The sequence below is a fragment of the Sturnus vulgaris genome, chromosome 5, assembly GCF_052056855.1.
Source record: "Sturnus vulgaris isolate bStuVul1 chromosome 5, bStuVul1.hap1, whole genome shotgun sequence".
NCBI lineage: Eukaryota > Metazoa > Chordata > Aves > Passeriformes > Sturnidae > Sturnus > Sturnus vulgaris.
Window position 1 is genome coordinate 63,073,734 of NC_142247.1, and position 20,085 is coordinate 63,093,818.

At 38.1% G+C, this 20,085-nt stretch overlaps 1 protein-coding gene across 12 annotated transcripts in view; it reads right to left on the reverse strand.

Annotated features, from left to right (window-relative positions):
• MAGI2 (membrane associated guanylate kinase, WW and PDZ domain containing 2) overlaps nt 1-20,085 on the reverse strand; it is a 703,759-nt gene that overhangs the window by 19,835 nt on the left and 663,839 nt on the right. For all 12 annotated transcript variants that reach the window (XM_088165869.1, XM_088165868.1, XM_088165870.1 and 9 more), the window contains one exon: nt 2,734-2,872. In XM_088165869.1, coding sequence (XP_088021995.1) covers nt 2,734-2,872 — 139 coding nt within the window. The remainder of the gene's footprint in view (nt 1-2,733; nt 2,873-20,085) is intronic.

The window sequence follows — 20,085 nt, forward strand, 5'->3', positions numbered from 1 at the left end:
GGCATTTGTTTTCAAGTAAAATGAGCAGCTGGAATGGAGGGAAATTATGCATTTGCAGCACAGTTTATTTCTTACCCCGGGTTTGAACAGTGCTTCAGCTCAGCCAGAATTTTCCAAGATGAAAATGGACGGATTTCCAGGCAGTATAAACTGACATAACTCATTCAGGAGATTTACATCCTCGCAGCAGCTCATTGTTTCTTCACTAAGTGCTTTCTTCCTTTCAGCACACATTCTTTTCTTTCACAAACCACCTTCTTATTATTGATGAATTTTCCTTAACACTGCTTTTACTGATGTCAATCACATCATCATTCAAACACTGACATTTCTTGCACTTAGGTACATACCATCGAATTTTGTACTAACAGAAACATTGCACTGGAATTTAAAACACAAGGAAAATCAAGAAGTTGAAGACTGAAGACAATAATGTGATAGTCTTGGCTGGCTGGTTGAGGTAGCTCTAGGTAAGTTTTCTCCTTTTTAGTGCTGTGAATCTGAGTGTTGCTGCTGTTGGAAAGGTCTTTAATCACAGCATTACTAAACCTGACTTGGGAAGTCCTTGACCATTTTGCCTGTCAGGGACTGAGAGAGAATATCCAGGAGAAGAGCCTGGTACATTTGTGCTATTGTTATATTTATCCCATGGCTTCTGCTGCACACCACCATTGCAGTCCCAATACCAGTTCTGTCCTCCAGCCTTGCAATTTATACTCAGCTAAGTTTTATTTCCCACTGATGCTCTCCACAGCTGGACACTGATGAGTATAAGAAATATTTTTGACATGTACTTGCTTAAAGAACTCTGATTATTTGATGTAAAAAGAGCTCCAATTAGTCTTGTTACATCTCAGTTGGGAAATTCTGGTAGAAGGAAGAGGGAGCTATTAAATATTGACTAGTTAATCTGCTGTCCTCAGGACCACTTTGTCCTCAAGCCTACTGTCACAATCTTCTCTTGAGCACATTTTGGAAGATTCGTTTTCCTAAATCAATGACACTTCCACTGACATTATTTTTGGTGTTTGTGGTTTTATTATTATTTTAATTTTTTTTATTGGAATAATGTACAATTTTATAATATTATAGAAATAAAGGAAATTTATTTTAGATTTAAGTGTCATTTGGAACTGGGACCTCAAGAAATTCAGATGTGGGATGGGTCTAAACAGCTACTGATTCTTTGCTCATAGCAGCCTCCTGGACCTACCTTAGATTAAACTGTTTTCTGAGGAAGCAGAAAACTGCTGTTATATAGTTCTACTATTTGTGAAGGATTACTACCACTATATCAGTCCTGGATGTTTGTTTGTTCTTTCATTAAAAATGATGCACCTTTCCCCATAAAACAGTTTTGGAGGTGACCTGAGTTTCTGTTGAAGGTCTCTCTGAAAGGACTACACACTAGTTAAAATTGATATAAAATATCTTAGCTTAATTTTATCAGAGCCCCTGGAAACCATATTGGCTTTGTTTCTACTCACTAAAAGTATAAATCTCTAACTTTATTATCAGATGAGTGGGCTATGGCCCATCTTTTGTGCCTTTATTCAGAAGCTCTTGAAGGTTGTAAAAATGCAGCATACACTGTCCTGAGTATTGGCTTAGCCATAGGATTAGCTCTAATTTAGAGAAGAAAATAGTGCAATTACCATGTGTATTGACAGCTGGGAAAGAACACTTCAGTGCAGCTGACTTCAACAGAGGTATTGAATTTATGTTGGCAACAAAGGCTCACCTGAACCTATAGTTAAGCTTAAGTATTTGAATTTTTATGTGACTGTAATTTCTGATTCTAATGGGAAAGCATTCTGGAACTTCAAAAGTAAAAGTAAAAACGTTTAATAGGGTGTTGGACCTCCTAGCATAAAGAAGTTAAGGACTTTCCATTTAAAAAACCAGCCCTCTTCCTGAGAGATTAAAGCCCAGAGGTGCACATCATAGAACTTGTAAATATATGAACATGTAAATATATGAAATTGTTACACCATACTAACAGTAAGCCTTGATTTCAGTTTTTAAAACACCTTTTTGTCTCTGAAATTACCTTTGGATAATTTATTTTTACGTTTTGTCATTTCAGTTATGAAATAAGGTTTCTATATTGTCTAAATGACTCACACGTCTTGAAATACTTAAAAAGTCCCAGAAGTTCCTCTGAAAGAAAATATAAGAATGGATCCTGTTTTCTTACCAGAATGAGCAGAATCTCATGTTTTAAATTCAGAACTGGCTTCTAATTGATCACCCATGTATTTTGTCAGAGAGAATACAATGGGTGAAGTTGTCAAAGAAAGGAGTACATTCTTGATAATGCTTAGAGTTTCAACCTGAGCCACTCAATTGCATGGCAACAAGATCATCTGCTGTGACTCAAAATGTGCAGAGAAGTACCAATAAGGAAAAAATTCCAATGAAGGACAAAAAGGAGAGTTTATGGGCAAATCAGCAACTCCCAGCACGCTCAGAGATGTCCCCTAGGAGGTTCACAGTGCTTCCTCCAATGCACATCTTAAAAGCCACTGCCTGTGTTGGGAGGGCAGCAGATGACAGCGATGTACACACATGTGAGTTAGTCCACCTCTGCTCAAGTAAGCACTTAAGCTGATACTTAATGTGCTCCAGGAAATTACAATATGTAAATATCTGCAACTTCTACTTAATTCAAAAGCAATATAATTAATTTATATAGAGTCATGCACATATAAAAATGTAAAGATGAAAACCCACCATATTCTGGGACCTGGCCTGTTCCACGTTTCAACAACAGTCGCACTCTCCTGCCACCAGACTTGATTAGCTCTATTGCTCTGGCATGTGTCATGTCCCTTGTGCTTTCTCCATTGATTTCAATTATTTGATCTCCTACCTGTCAGATAAGAAGAACATTGAGTCAGACAGAATTGCAGTAAAATGAGTGTTTCAGGAAGAGACATATTCAATGGATCACAGGTTACTTGAATGACAGACAGACACATCAAGGTAAATTTGTTCTTGTCTATCTGAGGAATATTACTGGCAGATCAAATAACCTCCAAAGTGGATTCTGAATATGGTGTATCAAATGCTGCTTGTCTTCTGCTGAAACCAGTGTAGTGCCTTTGTAACTGGCTCACATCTTCTGCATGTAAGAGGCTTTGTTGAATTGCTTGATGTGGTGGAATCACTGGAACATTATCTGTGCTACTCTGTAACATGCAGTATTGTGTGAGCCTGAGAAGAACTTTGTTGCATTCACAGTTTTCGTAGAGAAAAAAAAAAGGTTCAAAGCACAAATATAAACTTCCACCATTTGAATTTCCAAACCTTGGTAGTAAAGTTTCACAACAAATTAAGAGTTGTTATGAAGCATGCTATTAAACAAAGAAAGGTCAGTGCTATGACACAGGACAAGCAGCATTGCTGGAGTTCAAAGAGCATGCTTTGAACCATTTGCCACAGGAGCTTTCTGCTGGGAGTAAGCACAGCCTGTGGCTGAACTGTCTAGTTAGAGCAGCTGACTCCAGGGTTATGATTATGGATTTCTGCCACTCATCTCCTGGCCAGCTTTCCAGTCTTCAGGCTTCATTATTATTTTTCAGCTCTCTTTCTACAGCAGTTAAACACGGCACTGATGTCTGCACAGCCCGTTCACCCCAATTTCCCCGACTCTGCCTCCAGCCTGCCTGTTTTGATTTTGGCTGGCTTTCCATGCTGGAAACCTTCTCCTTCAGTAAGGGAGTGGGAGCTCTCTGCCCACATGCAGAGACCAGCACTGTCCAGCCTCCTGGGATCTCCCTGGTGAGAGCCTTGGGCAAGAAACACAGCGAGGTGACACACGAGGAGCCTCGTGTTAGCAGCACCACAGCCTTTGGAATTCTGTCCTGCAGAAGCCTCCCAGCCCCCTTGGAAGGGCAGCCTTAGCAAAACCCAGAAGAAGGGATGATCTCCTGGTGCTGGTAGAGGAGCAGGTCCAGGGGATGGGCAGCCAGGAGTAGGGCAGGAGGGTGTCAGTCGAGTGGGTCAGCACACTCATTTGTCAGTGCCAGAGGAACACATCCACTCAGCAGCATCTTGCCTGCCTCAGGGTGCACCCACAGCTTCCTCACAGTGTTTTCACTACACTAAAACAACAATGCCTACACATCCTAGAGAGGAGATAATACAGACTTCAAGATGATGTGCACTTTCTTTCCCTCCTACAAGACTGTCTTAACAAAACCAGCTCTTAGCTGGCCTTGGACACTGAAGTATCTTCTATTTTGTAAGGTTTTTTTTGCTACAATTGTGCTTCTGTCAGCTAAAAGTGTAATCCTTCAGAGGCTTTCCTTCTTTCCTGAGTTTGAAATATAGTATTTACCAAATAAATGTGCACAATGTGAAATGTCAACACAACTCCTAGCATCAATGAAAACTGGAAAGGATGTCAAGAAGTCATCTAGTCCTTACTTTTACTCAGAGACAGAAAGAATGCTAGCAGAAGTACTATGGCAGTGTTTCTCAATAGGAATTTATAGAATTCATGCTTTCTCAATAGGAGCTGCATCCTCCCAGGATCCTGTATGCAATCTATGCTGCTACTTTGTGTAACTAAAAAAACAATGATCCAAAGAGAACCAATTAGCCTTGCTACTACACTTTGAAAATGCTGCAGAATTAACAGTGGGGGGAAAATTCAGAATTATCTTGTGCAGGATTATTTTTGCAGTGCAAATTTCTTCCTCAACCAATTTTCTCTCCTATAAAGAATGCATTTGGTTGTACCATGCAGTGCAAAATTTAAAATATTTCTGATGGCCTTCAGGCCACACTGACACACAACACAGGTGCTCTCAGGCTCATGCTGAGATCTCCCCCAGGTCTGGCCATACTGGGCTCTCTGCATCCCCCTGACTTTTGGAAAATACAGCTGATGTACACACTTGGAGCAAAAAGAGAAAATCTGTGTTACCACTCCTGTAACACAGACAGAAGACAGATTTGTAGCATCCTCACAAGGACATTAGGCCAAATATAGAAAAAATTCAATGAGTCTGGGAAAACCTTTTTCTAAATGTTATGAAACCATTAAACCCCACAGAAATCCTGTAAAAGTAAAGTCAGATTTTCAGAAGGCTTAAGGACAGCTCTTTTTCTTTGGTGCTACATTGCTTGGGTAGACCATATTTTGCAGAAGGTATTTAAAATGTTCTTGTTAGCATATCTTGAGAGAAGTGCCAGATTAGATCAAGTGTTTTTAACACTCCTTGATGAATAGCTTTTAAAATTAGTACTGCAAGCTGCATAGAGAATGTACAGTCCTTCAAAGAAAATCCTCTGCACTCCAGAGCAGAAGGACAGAAATATTTTAATACAGTTTAATATGTAAAAAGGTTAAGTTAATGTCACATTTTTTCCTTGCTGTTTGCCTTCCTTTTGTTTTTACTGGTCACTATGCAGGAACTATCTTGTATTAATGTAACCTTTTCTTATTTCTCTGAATTCAAAATTTTTTTCTCTGTAGGCAGCATGTAGCTCATTTGGTATTTTCTTTCATTATAAAATATTGTAGTTGATTTGATATTTCCTTTTCTTATAAAATGTTCTGTGCAAATAACTTGAGAAAGCTTAAAAAAAAAATAAAAGCCAGCATCTTGGTTATGTGACTGAAGGAGGGGAGAGAAACAAGTTGGCAAAAATTAGGTGCTCTGAAATCTACATCAGAAAGGGTGGGACCAGAGGTATAATGAATAGTTGCAGGAGCAGTGGGTTAATTGTGTTCCTTGCTTTTGTGTCCTGTGGCTGACTGATGTACAGCTGAATTATACTGCCTTTGCAGCACAAGCCTAGCTCTGATTAGATGAGAAAACATCAAGGAAAAGTTGTCAACACTCTTACTTCGAGAATAGCTTCAATTAGACTTTACACTCATATCTGGAAATTCATACAAAAGAGAAAACCTTGTCTGAGGAGTGGCTCCCCATGTGTCAGTAAGGTACAGATCTTGTTTTCTTCCTGCAGTTGATAACCTTCCCTTCTTTTCTCTCTATGATGTAGATTTTCTTATGGCTGATATGGGAGGTAACCCTGCTGTATGTTTTCTCTTTGTCCAGCCATTCAAATATGATTTCTCCCTCAACTTTTCTATTATGGAATCAATTTTTAGATTTGTGGAGCTATTTCTGTCTTTTCTAAATCTAGTGATTTTTTTAAGAGGATCTTAGATATACCCACATATTGAAGATACACCAAGGTGAGGCCAGAGGTAATTGCAAGCATAAAATCAATGTCTGTTACATGGGATCTTCATTTCTCTTTTTAGGATCAAAAGTTGATTCCTGCAGTTTATATAACACAGCATTTCTCTACATTTCTCTTCTGGATGCTTCCATGTCTGCTCACAGTGTCCAATCTGGAGATATTATGAAGGTGGGGGGTAGGTAGAAGAGATCAAAATGATAACATTCTTTCTACATTTACTAATAATGTTCACAGAATGAATTTTTTGTCTTTTTGTAACACATCAGATTTGCAACCCATGGTCAGTTTGGATTCTAAGCAGTTATCTCACATTTTACATTGTGCATTTGATTTCTCTGCCCTAAACTGAGCACTGTGCACCTCAGTGAATTTTATCAGATTGACTGCTTTAGTCCAAAATCTTTATTTTAAAAGTCTGTTTCTCAAAGTCTTTTTAAACTCCCTAAGAATAGTGACATACTGGTATCAGCAAATTTTATTTTACTATTTATCAGTAGGTCTCCATTTATTAATGGAATATTGAACTGAGTTGGTTTCATCCCAGATGCCTCAGAACCACACTTTTAATTACTACTAAGGAGCAAATCATTCAGAGCAGCCTTTGAGAGGAATTATTGTCAGTAACTACATTAAAAGAGATTCCACCTAGAGCCTTTTTCCTGAACCTTTTATGTGAATTTCATAGAAAGTAGTGTTGAAAGATGAAAGGAAGATTGTACATTCTCCTCCCCCTTTTTCCACACAGAAATAAGAATGACATAAGAAAGGATAATTAAACTGGTGTGACAAGATGTGCTTTCCGCAATTCATGTCAATGAACTTTCTCAACTTTTTGATAACTTGTCACAGATTATTTCTGATTGCAAAAGTTAAAGGAAATTATCTTTATTTGACTTTAAAAACACGGTATATGTTTTGCTTTCTCTAGTTTAACTTTCTTGTCCTCCATGAATTCTTAGACATAATTACTAATAGTCTATAAATTTACTTACCTTAGTCATTGAGCATACATGAACATCAGAAAATTCTGCAAGCTTGTATCTAAGTATGCTTTAACCAGTTTTCTCCTTATTCTGATTTATACTAATTTCTCTTTGTTTGTGCTTCTTCTGAACATCTCAATGAACACTGATACAAAGAAAACACTGAATATTTCAGCCATCTCCACATTCTCATCAGGCAGTAAACCTGTTTTTCTTCTTCATGTTTCTTTAAACACATGAAACAGACGGATGTACCCTGCCCCAGTCCCAACAGGCAAGCCCTGAATGCAGGATATTCCCCAAACTGGGATCAGCTCTTGTTTTTAATCCTTCCTGGCAGTCTTCAGCAAAGACTACAAAGCAGGAGTGATCTACCTCTATGTCCTCCAGATGTTCTCAGCAGCTTAAGGGTGAAGCACGTTGGCAAGACAGCCTGGGAATCTTGCCTGGCTGCTGCCTGAGCTGGATTTATTCTGAAGAAACATGCTCTTTGCAGCTATGAATCTGGAAATTTTATACACATTGATTTTGCATTGTGTTTCCTTCTTCCTGAAGAATATGACCACTGCTGAATTTCCATGCTATTTGGGATAAATACCTACACAAACCCCACTGGTTCTCCTCCTTACCCAATGCCACTTGGTAAGCAGAATGGTCCTCTATTGTATTCTTACAATGTGCAAGTACAAAGTAAACACTAAATGCTTCACCCTCTTAATGTTTTGATATTTGAATATTAATGATTAAAATGTAATTATGAAATTAGTTTGTGTGTATGGAAATTGTTTCTTTAAAAAATCTGTTTCAGTTCAAGTTAATTCAGATGCTTCATCCATGTGTAAGAACAACTGAGCTATAAAATTGGGCAACATGTTTTCTGGCAATAATGAGAAGATAATATTCCTAAGGAATGTTTAAGTGACATCACTATTGATAGGTTAATTAGAAAGAAAATTGTAAAGCTTCTCCAAATCATTAGAATAAAGTGCCTCAAGTACATGTGGGTTTATCTACAGAGCCTCTGTTTTTGCCATATTTTAAAGCAATTATTATTGGTCTTGTTAAAAAAGATGACCATACACACAGAGTTTCAGAAACAGGATGAACTAGAAGGAAAACACATATAGCTTTAATGTAGTAAAGAGGTTTTTTTCCTTGCTTGAATGTGCTTTTAAACTATGGATGAGAGCCTTGTGTATGCTGCCTCCGTTGGCACATAAGGAATAGTCTCTAAGCAGGTGTATGGTTCCCAGTTGCATGAAATTAAATTAATTGTGTATGCACATTTTCAGTCTATGTTAAATCTAATGATAAAAGCAGCCTCAAATGATTTGTGTGGAGGGCATTGCTATCTGACATTTTCTTAATGCATTTTATAATTAAACCTCAGGAAAGAGACCAATCACGTTTAATTATTTTTATATGGGCATTCTATTTTTATAACTGAAACACTTTGACATGTTATTTGTTGTGGCTGTTATTGTCAATTGGTCCAAAAGGATGAAAAATTGTCTGTACTTGGAGACCAAAAGGCAACTCTGGAGTTATCTATTTTGGTGAATTTCCAAGTACTGTCAAGCCCCAGTATAATAGCCTGGAGTTAGGCACAGGCTGGATATGTGCTGTGCAAATTTCCTCACAGCAGAGAATCTGTATTGCCTGCAAATCCCAGGTGTAATACAGAGCCTGAGCAAAGCTATGGGGTTTTGGTAATCTTGGACTCCCTCCAGTGCATTTTAGGTAGGTGAGCTTGGCTGTCTCAGCAGGAGACATGGTATTTCTCTTGGGGAGAATTGCAATAACATGTCTTGTGCTACTTTTGAACCAACCACATAAAGGTTTGGAGTGAAAAAGTATTTCTTTCTGTGGCAAATCAGCTATTTAAGCAGCTGCAGCTTCTCACCCCTGGAAATGCTGGGCCCTTTGTTCCCACAGGGAGACAGTCTTGACTCCTGCCCAAAAGAAGGGGAAAGAGGGGACACAGGACATGGTGCAGAGCAAGAAAAGCCTTCACACCACTTCTCAGCAGGAGATACAGCTTTTTTCTTTTCCCTTTTCCACCTTTTCCTGAGAGAGAGAGAGAAACAATAGTGGTGTTCGAGATTTGAGAAAGAGAGCTTGGGAAGAGGAAAATGTGCATGCCTGACTGTCTGCAAAGAATGGGGAGTGAAGGAGGGAAAAATGGAGTTCTCAGTCATGAGAGCTGAAAAGACAGCAAAGTGGATTTCTAGTACGACAGTATACTTGATGCCTTTCACAACATTGCTGCAAAATAATCCATGGATATGTGAAATAAAGCTGTCAAAGAAAAATAAAATGCATTGTCCTACTGTATTTGATACACTATTACTTTTTGAAAACAGAGGTGGGATAACTCATTGTAGCATAATGCAATATTAATAACATGTACTTCACCATTGCAATCAGAGATGGGAACCAACAGAGACTATGAAAAGGAAGAAGAAAATTTTCTGATATCTTCTTGATGGTCTCAGGCAGCTCTAATCAGGTAAAAGCAAAGCAAATTCAAGATCTGACAAGCTGATTCTACAGATCCTATAGAGAAACTTGAGCATGGAGATTCCTTAATCCAAAGTTGCATCCATGCAGCAAAAGAGAAAAGAACATAAACTCCGACAAGATAAACATGAAACCACAAAAAGATTTTGAGGAGGAAAAATGCTGAAAGGTAAGATTTAAGGTATTTTCAATCATATCAGAGGCACGGTATCTGTCAGATCTCAAAAGACAGTTTGGGCACGAGATAGAAAAGCCTGCAGAAAACAGATTAATTCTTTACATCAATGTTCACAGAAGAGGAGGGCAGCAAAACTCCTGCAGAGGGTCTGCTCACTGCAGGGTTGAGTGAGGAACTGACTCTAACAGCAGGGTCAGTAGCAAAGATTTTATAACAGACTTATGAAATGGATACTAAGAAATCACCAGAAGCAGATGACTTTTACCCTCAGTTCTAAAGGAATTTGGATATGAAGCTGTTCAGCTAGCAGCTATAGGATATAATCTACTGCTTAAATAAGTAAATTGCTGGATTTCAAAAGAATGGGAAGCGGCAAGTGTGACACCAGTCTTTAAGAATGGTCTTGGAAAGTAACCAAGCAAGTCTCATGTTCAATTGAGCAGATAGAAGGAAGCAGTAAGGATGGTGAGGCTTAGCTGGCACATGGATAATGATGATATAGTGGGAAAGGGTCAGTGGGGCTATTGTAGAGGGAAGCCATTCCTCACAGAGCTATTGCAGGTCACTGGAGCTCTCAATGACTATATAGATTAATGTGATCTGGTTAGTATACTGACATTTTCAGAAAGCTTTTAATAGTAAAGTCTTCAATAGAGGCTCTGCTGGGGGATGAAAAAGAATAGGGTCTTCTAGGCAGGAGATTAAATTCTAGGAAAAAAATGCTTTAAATAAGTGGTCAATTTTCACAATCAAAAGACTTTACCACAGTGATTATTCTGCTCAGCATACTTGCAAATGATGTGAGGAAGAAGTGATAGGATTTGCAGACAGCACATTACCATGCAGTATTGTTATATCTCAACTTAAAAGTTCTAAAAACAGATGGGACAATCCTGTGTGCTAAAGCAGCATGTGAAATCCAGTGGTGCTGAGTGCTAAACAGCAAGTATAGTACATGTGGAAAACTACCTACTCCATCACTCTAAATCAGCCATCACCCCTGAAAAGACAGATCCCACAGCTCTTGTGCTTAACTCACTAAGCTGAAAATGCCAGCACAGCCAAAACCCCAAACTGTTAAGGGGATATACCTGTGATGTAGAGATAACTGTTAGGGGGAAATACCAACTGTTAGGGGAAAGTGGAGAATGAAGGAGAAGCCATCACTGTGTCATTTAGGAGCACCAATATCCTGAGCACTGCAAAATGTTCTGGTGCTTTCACCTCCAAATGAATGTGATACATTGAGAAATGGTTTGGAGGAGGCCAATGAGGTTGGTCAGGGGTAAAGAGCAGCTCCCTTTTAATGCACGATGAAATAGACTGGTAAGGTTCAGGGGAAAAAAGTGGATATGATATAGATCAACAGAATAAATAATGATATGGAGAATGATGAAGTAAGTTTGTTATATTGTAAATACAAACCAAAAAAAGTAGGTTTTTTCCAATCAATGAAGGCACTTAGACTTGGCATCCATTGACACATTATATTTGGAATGTCAAAAGCATGAGTACATTCAAATAAAATGGTTAAAATTTGTCCTAACACTGAATCCTAGAAGAGAAAAATCTATAAACTTATGACTGCCAGGGTCTTGGATGTTATATGCAGTTAAGAATAATTTCAGACTTTTCCTACATTCCTTTTCTAAGCAGCCTTTACTTGTCCTTGTTGGAATGGGGATATCAGGCTGGTGGGCCATAGCAATGGCCTCATATCTGTATTTTTACCTTCAGAGATGACCTCTCCCAGTTTCCACTTGGGAGATTTGGGAAAAAATGAAGAAAAGTCGATGCTTATGTCTCTCCTGTTGCTGGACAAAGTGTTTTAGAGCAACATCATGTGTTGTGCTAATTTTTTTTCTAACATTTGATTCTTAGTTTTAAAGTTAAGATTAATTAACTTTTTGGACCTGAAAACCTCCATAAATGTTCCATAAACTCCAGATTTAAATACGATGCCTGCCTGCCAGCTAAGTATTTTAGTCTTAATATTTAGTACTCCACTATTTTTATCAAGATTATTAACTTGTTTCTTTTTTCACAGCTGGCTTGAAAGATTTTGCTACTAGGCATAGAGTTAGAAGGATGCTTTGAATGTGCCACACTGGATACATTTTTGCAAGAAGGATGTTAGTTAATTGTGTGAGAGGAATACTCCTTCTCCTTACCTTTCTGCAAACAAATTCTAAAAAGCACACACAGATTTTTTGAGAAATGTTGAATAATAGTTCACCTACAGTTAATTCGCTCTTGATTTATTAAGCTTTTATACTGTCAAAATATATTCAAGATCCCTGAGGGCCTCAGTTTGCATTTCTTTGTTGTGCAGACAGTAGAATGTTGATCAGCTTTATGTCTGCATGTCAATATATTCTTCCTTGAGTTCTGCCAATTACACTAACCCAGCATTGAGCTCCTCTTGCCACAGGCTGGCATCCAGCTCATATGCTTGAGTATCCCAGTTGAATTCTCTGAGTTCAGATCAATCACACCTAGCCTCACTACAAGTGAGGTTGGACAGTGATGTATGTAGTAGGGAATTGGAGTGTGAGTTAGATTACCCCAAAGGGACATGCAATTCGGTGGGAAGGCATAGCTAACATCTTCCTGTTCAGATGGATCACAAATCACAGAATAAATAGATGGGACTAAGAATATCTTTGTCTTTTTGTTCCATTGCAATGACAGCATTGACATTCACTGAATGCTTATTATGAAGGTAAGATTTATATTACTGCATAAAGTAAGCCAGGTATGCTGCAGGTTTTAAGAGTAAGTGCTACTTATGTAGAAAAGATGGGCTACTTAACTGGCATGAATCACTCTGTGGGCATTTGTCTTCCAGATGTGTGCACAAAACAAGCTGCTGCTGGTGGAGCACTGTATGCTCCTGGAGTGTACTTCTGCCCCTGATATGTGGGATTATTTCAAATATTAGTGACTTTTCAATGGGGTTTCTGAAAGCCTTCTCAAGCCCTCACTCATGCCAAGGGTTCAGCAGCTGAATCCCTACTGTGCCAGCACAGCACGTGGAGCAGACCTTTCTGCCTCTTAGGACTGACCACTGCTCCTCCTTCCTTTGTGTTTGCTGTGATTAGAGTAAACTTGCAAAGAGCCTTCCCAGCAGCAATATCCACTTTCCTCCAATATTCTGAACATAAGACTTTACTGCTTTTTAGGACCTGGAGAACATGAGGATTTTTATGAGTCACTCAGCAGTATGTCAGTCTTGTGCTATCTTTTCAATCTAAAATGGGATTCCAAAGTATGCTATATCAGAAATTAAAAATTGAACTGGTAAGTCCTTAATTCATTTTTGGATACTGGGATTGCCTTAAATGTTTGTAAAAACTCATGACTGATCAAGCATTCCTGCATTTTTCCTATTTTCTTGCTGCAGTTTTCTTGATTGGATAAAGAAATACCTGTATCTGTCACCTACTCTCTACTGTGTGACAACTGTTTCTCTCTATTTTTAATGCTTTTTGCTCTAATCACCCTCAAGCTGAGCTGAGCTACTTCTTGCTAACTGTACTTACTGATTGCAACCTTAGGTGTTTTCCACTGCAGACTGTAGGAAATCATCCTTTCATGTGGGGCTAATCACTGATGGAGCATCCCAAATAGCTGCTCTGCTCTTCATTAACAAGAAATCTTGGAGAGGCTCTACACAAGTGAGGAGTGCAGATTGTGGGGTCTGCATGGCAAAGTGCTTTCAAGGGGTTCCAATTTACTGTACAGTAAGAAATTTTTCATTTTTCCTTTTAAGATTTGATTTGATTTGATTTGATTTGATGGTCACTGACAGAAAACAATCTGTCCTGTTGATGATCAGTGCTTTTTCACGTTTACCCATTTTCTGTATTCCTTTAGCAACAGGACTGCAAACAGCCAAGATAACCCTGCTAAGACTTTGTTCTGGACAGAAGAAATACAGCAATAATGCATGGAGACCAGAATCACAAATGTTAGAAGGTTCCTATGGAAGAAACTACAGGAATTGCATGTGGTTTCTGGTAGAAAATTTGGTTGTGCAATAGGAATCCAAGAAAATGGTATGTGGTGGTCCAGGCATTTCTGTTGGATTTTGTCATCTCTGAGATACAAGACAACAGCAACTGAAAAATAATTTTAAAAAAGAATAAGGATATTTTGCACATGTCAATATGGCCTTAAAAAAAAGTGTCTATGGAAGCTGTATTAGCTCCAAGCCTCAGAAAGGGAATGATTCCTTATTTGGTGGAAACAGATGACTGATCTAGATGAACACCAAGCTAAGTGTGTGCAATAGTAGCAATAAAGAAAGGTGAAATGGAAAAAACATAATGATGAAACAAGAGAGAGACTCTGGTTTGCATTGCATAAAAGACGTTCCAAACACTGTATGGTCCTAATTAACTAATCTCTGACTTTCTATTCACTGAACCCAGAACAACTTAAGTGATTCCATGGTGCCCTGCCTTGAGATGTTTGGAAATGTCATATTCCAGGGAGACAGGTTTATGTTACCTTGTTAAACTCCACGGTTGTACAGCATTTAGAGAGCCCAGATGGCTACATACCACCTGCTCCTGTGAGAAGCCTGACGAGTCTTATTGGAAACATAAGACTGTGACTCTATGAGACACAGTTAGCAATAGCCAGCTATTACAGGCCACCCTACTGCTCAGAATCCTGGATTCCATTCTTTTCAGAGGAGATTTAAAGTTATTTCTCCCATGGCTCAAGAGAGGGCTTTAATATCAGATTATGAGCTTGACAGGAGCTCTGTAACTCTTTTGAAAATATGATTTAGGACACATACAAAGAGGAAAATGTCAGTTTTGAATGTTGCTGAATGCTCATACACGGGTTTTGACAGCAGTTTTAAAAATAATATTTATATACTCCATGATTTGAAACTCTAGTTCTGTTTCCTTGCAAATGAGACAGACTCCTTCCTTCTGCCTGCCATTTTTGACTCTTGGCTCTTGAATGCCCAACTCTCCCTTTTTGCTAGGAATAATTCTTGGTATGGGTAGATGAAGGTTTCTGAATAACCACAAATAAGGTTAGTGTGAACTTTATTATTATGGGAAATTATTAAATACTCAAACTATGCTGGTTTGCAGAATGCCATGAACCTGACCACAGTGTAGACTGGTTACTGGTATGAGCATCCCTGCACTGCTCACTCAGCAAGGTGGAACAACCAAGCAAGGCCATACAGACTCTCATGCAACAACACAGAAGCTCATAATTGACACTATAGGAGCCTCCTGTCCATTGTGCCTGGTTTTATCTCCAGCTGTGTATGACTGAAACAAAAAGAGGAATGCAAACTACAGAAATGCAACGAACAGGAAAAAAGACTGAGGAGTCAAAGCAGAGCTGCAGAGCATGAAAGATATAGAATTCTGCTGTGCCTGGATTTCAGATGTCTGTCCTGACAAAATATAAGAAAAATATGCAAGAAAATGAGAAAAATAATGTAGCATAAGGAGATATGAGGAAGCTGGAGATAGGGCTAAATGGTACATGAGAACTGAGAAAAATGAGTTGACAAGACAATGAAGCTAGAGATGTCAGAGATGAGATGGATGGCTTTTGTGGAAGATGTGAAAAAAAGGATGCAGCTCACAAAGTGACAAAATGACACAGATGTACACTGTCTATAAAAAAGCACATTTCACCCTCATTCTTCAAGAATTTCATGTTATTCTGTACCTTTTCAGCCCTCAGCCACAGGCTCTTTGTTTGACACTGGTTTCAATAAACATGCTGGCTGCTGGAGATATCATTCAAGGCAGTAAGAGATCTGTTGATCATATCTCATGTCTAGCAAACACTATGACCATGTTTAACAATCCCCCTGAGAGCAGTAAGGAACTTATCCCTTTCTTCTAAAACAGGAAGGGATAGAGATCTGCAAGCAGAGCTCTGCCAACCATTGTCCTCAGCATGAGGCAAGCATAAAATATAAGTTAGCATGAGCCTTATCTAAATAGACCTGTAAAACTGTTTCCAGTGTCTGAATCTTCAAAGGCTGTGGGGACTATGCTCCACATTGTCTGCGTTATGTCCCTTGTCTTTGGTGACAGATTCAACTCAATATGACTGTCACTGACAGTGTGTGTGCCATGTTCTTGCCCTATTCTGAGACTGGGCCTTGCAGCTTTATTCTTAATGTTGCCATCACCAACTAGTTTCAGTGGTTTTCCCTGATGTTAGGAATGCTTGAGAAATTGAATCCTGATGTGGTGAGATGTCTGCCAGTCTAGGAATTGATAACAAAGCCACTAATAGTTCTATGAACTTTCTTCTTGGTTATTTTAATACATCCTTGTCTTATGGAGCACAGACAGATAGGTTTTTCAGAATTCACCATTGTAGCTTGCTCTTTGCCCAGCTGCCAGAATTAAGTCAGTATTTACATACATTAGATACATTTTATATATCTGTACACTGTCAGTATTTAATTCCAGTGCAGTGATGTGATTTTCCCTTACAGTAGTCTCCTGTGAGGAGCTGCCATATATCTTATCCATAAATTGCAGTAAAATCTTGCCACAGTTGTGGTGTATGACCTGACATATGATTTTATACAAAGCTGCACTTATGGCTGTGGGTGTCCAACACTGGTTGAGAATAATTTAACAACCACGTGGGCAGAGGATGCATGAGAAGAATCAGTTTCCTGTAGATCTCTAGGCATTTCCTTCCCATGTCTAGTGATAGATTAATCCAAGTTAAACTAAGATATATGCTTGGGCTTTCTGCAGAGTCTGTGGGCTCAAATAGAAGTCTCAGTGAATGTAAAGGTGCCATGACGAAGTGTAACAAGATCATGACAGTTTAAACTTGCTTTTAAGGGAATAATTTGTTGAATCTCATGACTTAATGCAGTGTCCTCCTAGGCTGGAGAAAGGGATCCCTGAGTAGAAGAGCAATAGGATTGAAAAACAGATGAATTCTGTATGATATCAACTCACTGCTCTTCTACCTTTCCAGTTCCCAGAACAATTCTGCAGAAAATCTAAGTGGAAAGCTTCATTTGTCATGAAATGCAATTAAAGATTATTTTAGATCCTGTAATCCTAAAATGGGGTGTTCCTTGGTGAATTTGTTTCCAATAAAAACACAACGTGCCTACCATGCCATCCCTAGTGGGGAGACCAGAATAATAAATCAATTATGATTGGAAATTGTGATACGGTAATGAACTTCATCAAATCTTTTTCCTTCTTACATCAATATTTACAAATCCAGACAGTTTTGGCAGGGGCAGTAGAAGATCATCACTTCATGGGCTTGTTCTATGAGTCTGTTCTCTGTCTGCTCACAAGTCTCACTGAAGTTCATAAAAGCCTGAAGATCAAACTGAAAGTTTCATAAGGATGTCCTGATTTTGATGTCACTTTCTTAATCTTGTTTTATCATTGCTTTCTTGTTCAATTTCTCTTTGTTATTATTGTACTCCTTCCATACTTACCTTCCTCAGTAATGGATCTACTTGTTTTTTCTTTTACAAGAGATAGCTCCATTCCAGTTCTTTATTTACATCTATTTTCTTATAATCATGGCTTTTACTTTAATATACTCTGCATCTGTAATGCCTAATGCTTTTACATGTATTTAGACCTTAGAATCTTTAGAATGTGTGGTGGTGGACTGATTATTTTAACACATGTCCAACTGCAATACAGCTGTTGGGACTTATTTCATCACTGTGGTTTTGCAGTGCCCACTAATAGAGTAAACATAAAGACTTTGATTTCCCTACCCAAAGCTGTTTTCAGTTTGAGATTTAATTTCTGCAATTATAAAATTTTATAAAACCACTAGTATAGTTTCAGCTCTATTACTTAAAGGTAATTATTTTATTTATTTCTGTAAAACAGGGAGCTTTTTATCAATATGAATGAGTCTCTATCAGGGCTTTTGCTGGCTATATGTAGATCGAAAACAAAATGATATTTGTGGAATATGTTTGCTTATTACATCTAAGTGCCCTACAGATAGCATGTTTTATTCTGTGATCTATTTTTTGCAACAACTTATATGGCTTTATTTTTAATTTCTTGGTTTTGTGAGTGGGAGTAGGGCTGGAGTTATGTGCATTATTTCTTTCTATAAGCATGATCTGCACCTTGTGCTATCTGCTTCAATGTTTCTCTGTAAAGCTTAAATTAAAGGCGAGTGTTCAAGCAGGAGGAAACAGAAAGCAAAGCAATAATGGAGACAAGTAGGTCATCAGAATGACTCCTATCTGAAAAGTGTTCCAATAGGATCCTACCAAAAAGCATGGTTTGCTATCCTCAGTGCTGAAAGCCTAGGATAGAGAATCATGTCTTTAACAACACTGGTACCTAAGGCAAGTAGCACTGCCCTGATTTTTGCATCTTTTGCTGTAGACGTGCACCTGTGAAACAGAGAGATAGAGAGATGCAACAACCAGCCAAGAAGTGTGAATGAACCTGCATTGTTAACAGCTGATGCAAACTTAGGAAAGATGTGGGTACAGAACTCTGCTTCCTTTGCCCACCTTTCTATGTAATATATTTCTTTCGACAATTTTTTTGTTTCTATTTTTTCTATTTTTGTTTTGAAACTGCTTGTTGAGCTTCTGCTGTCCATCAGTCACAGGTCACTGAATATAAGAATCTTTCATGTTCCAAACCCATTTGTCAGGTTAAAATGTCTGTGTGGCAGGAGAATAAAAAAGAAGATTCAGTGACAAGGATGCATGTTAGAACTGGTTCCAAAAAATGATGTTTTTAAAAGGGAGAAAAAACCCAATTACAGGTGTCTGGTCAGAATAACATTTGGCTATACGTTATGGCCACTACAATGAAAAAGCTTTAAACCAAGTTATTTTAGAAACCATTAGCAGTATTCATTAAAGCATACAGAACTTTTCTAAATGAAATTGAATAAAAACAACTCATATTCATGTTAAATACTTTCTATATTTTGGCTATTCACAAGTGAATAGTCTAACTTTATTCCTTAGTACTGGTTTGTTCAAATGATCTGCAGATTTCAATGTTCATTTTCTACCTAATACAGGTTATTATTTGAAATGAACCCTCTTCAAAGGTCTTTTATTTTTTCCTGTATTCTTAGCCGTATGTTTCCAAATATGTGATTCCAAAGCTTATTAAAAGCACAGCTTTTTCTCAATCTTTAATCATGTTATAGCTACTAATGATAGATGTACTAATTTACAGCTTACTTATGGCTTCTCATTAAGAGCAACTGACAATGATAATACTAAAATAAAGGAAAGAATGAAGACCAATAAGATATTCTTAAGCTAAAGTTCTAGCTGCAGCATGAAATCACCTATATTTCACACACACAGAGAAAAATGCAGTGGGAGTATATCTCAATTACCAGTTGCCTGCCTGACTGCCCCACTGGCATTCCTGACACAGGGACTGCTTCTGCCACCAGTGCCAGTGCCAGGGGCTTGCACTCCATGATACAACTGAGGACTAAATGAATTCTGCAATTCTACCAAGTGGCCAACTTAAGAGTCATTTGAAGCACAACAGACTCCTTAGCTATACACAGACAGTGCTTTTCCAGTGAGATATCAATTTTGATCAGATTGTTTAGACTGTGAAACAGAATAAGTGTAACAACCATGACATTTGTAAAATCTGTTCTTACCACTGTACAGAACACAATTTTCAATGCCCATCTTTGAAATTAAATATTGGTTGAACATGACTGCACTAATTAGATACATAAACAACTTTTAATGTTGACTCTTGGTAGTCTTGCCTATGTTCTTTCTTTCTACTTTTTGTATACTCACAGCTCTGCAAAGTATCAGCAGGCCCGGATGAGTTTATATTTTATCACAACTGGAAAGATTAAATGTCTCTATTTTTGATTAGGTTATTTTTTTATATAGACTGTGTGTTTGCTTTTTTTATAATCATGAACCCTACAGGCAAGATTAAGATCAATAAACAAATTTAGCAAACACTACAAAGGTGACTTGCTTAAATTAGTAAAATAACACAGATGAGGTCTTCGGTTTCATAGTTATCTAATACATGCCATATACTGATCACTTTGCTTTTGTGATTAGAGACCCAAATGTTAATTATGCTATTAATATCTAAAAAACGTCAAAACTTTGTCTGAGATTTTAAAGTTGCTTAGATAAGAATGAAAACAATAATGACA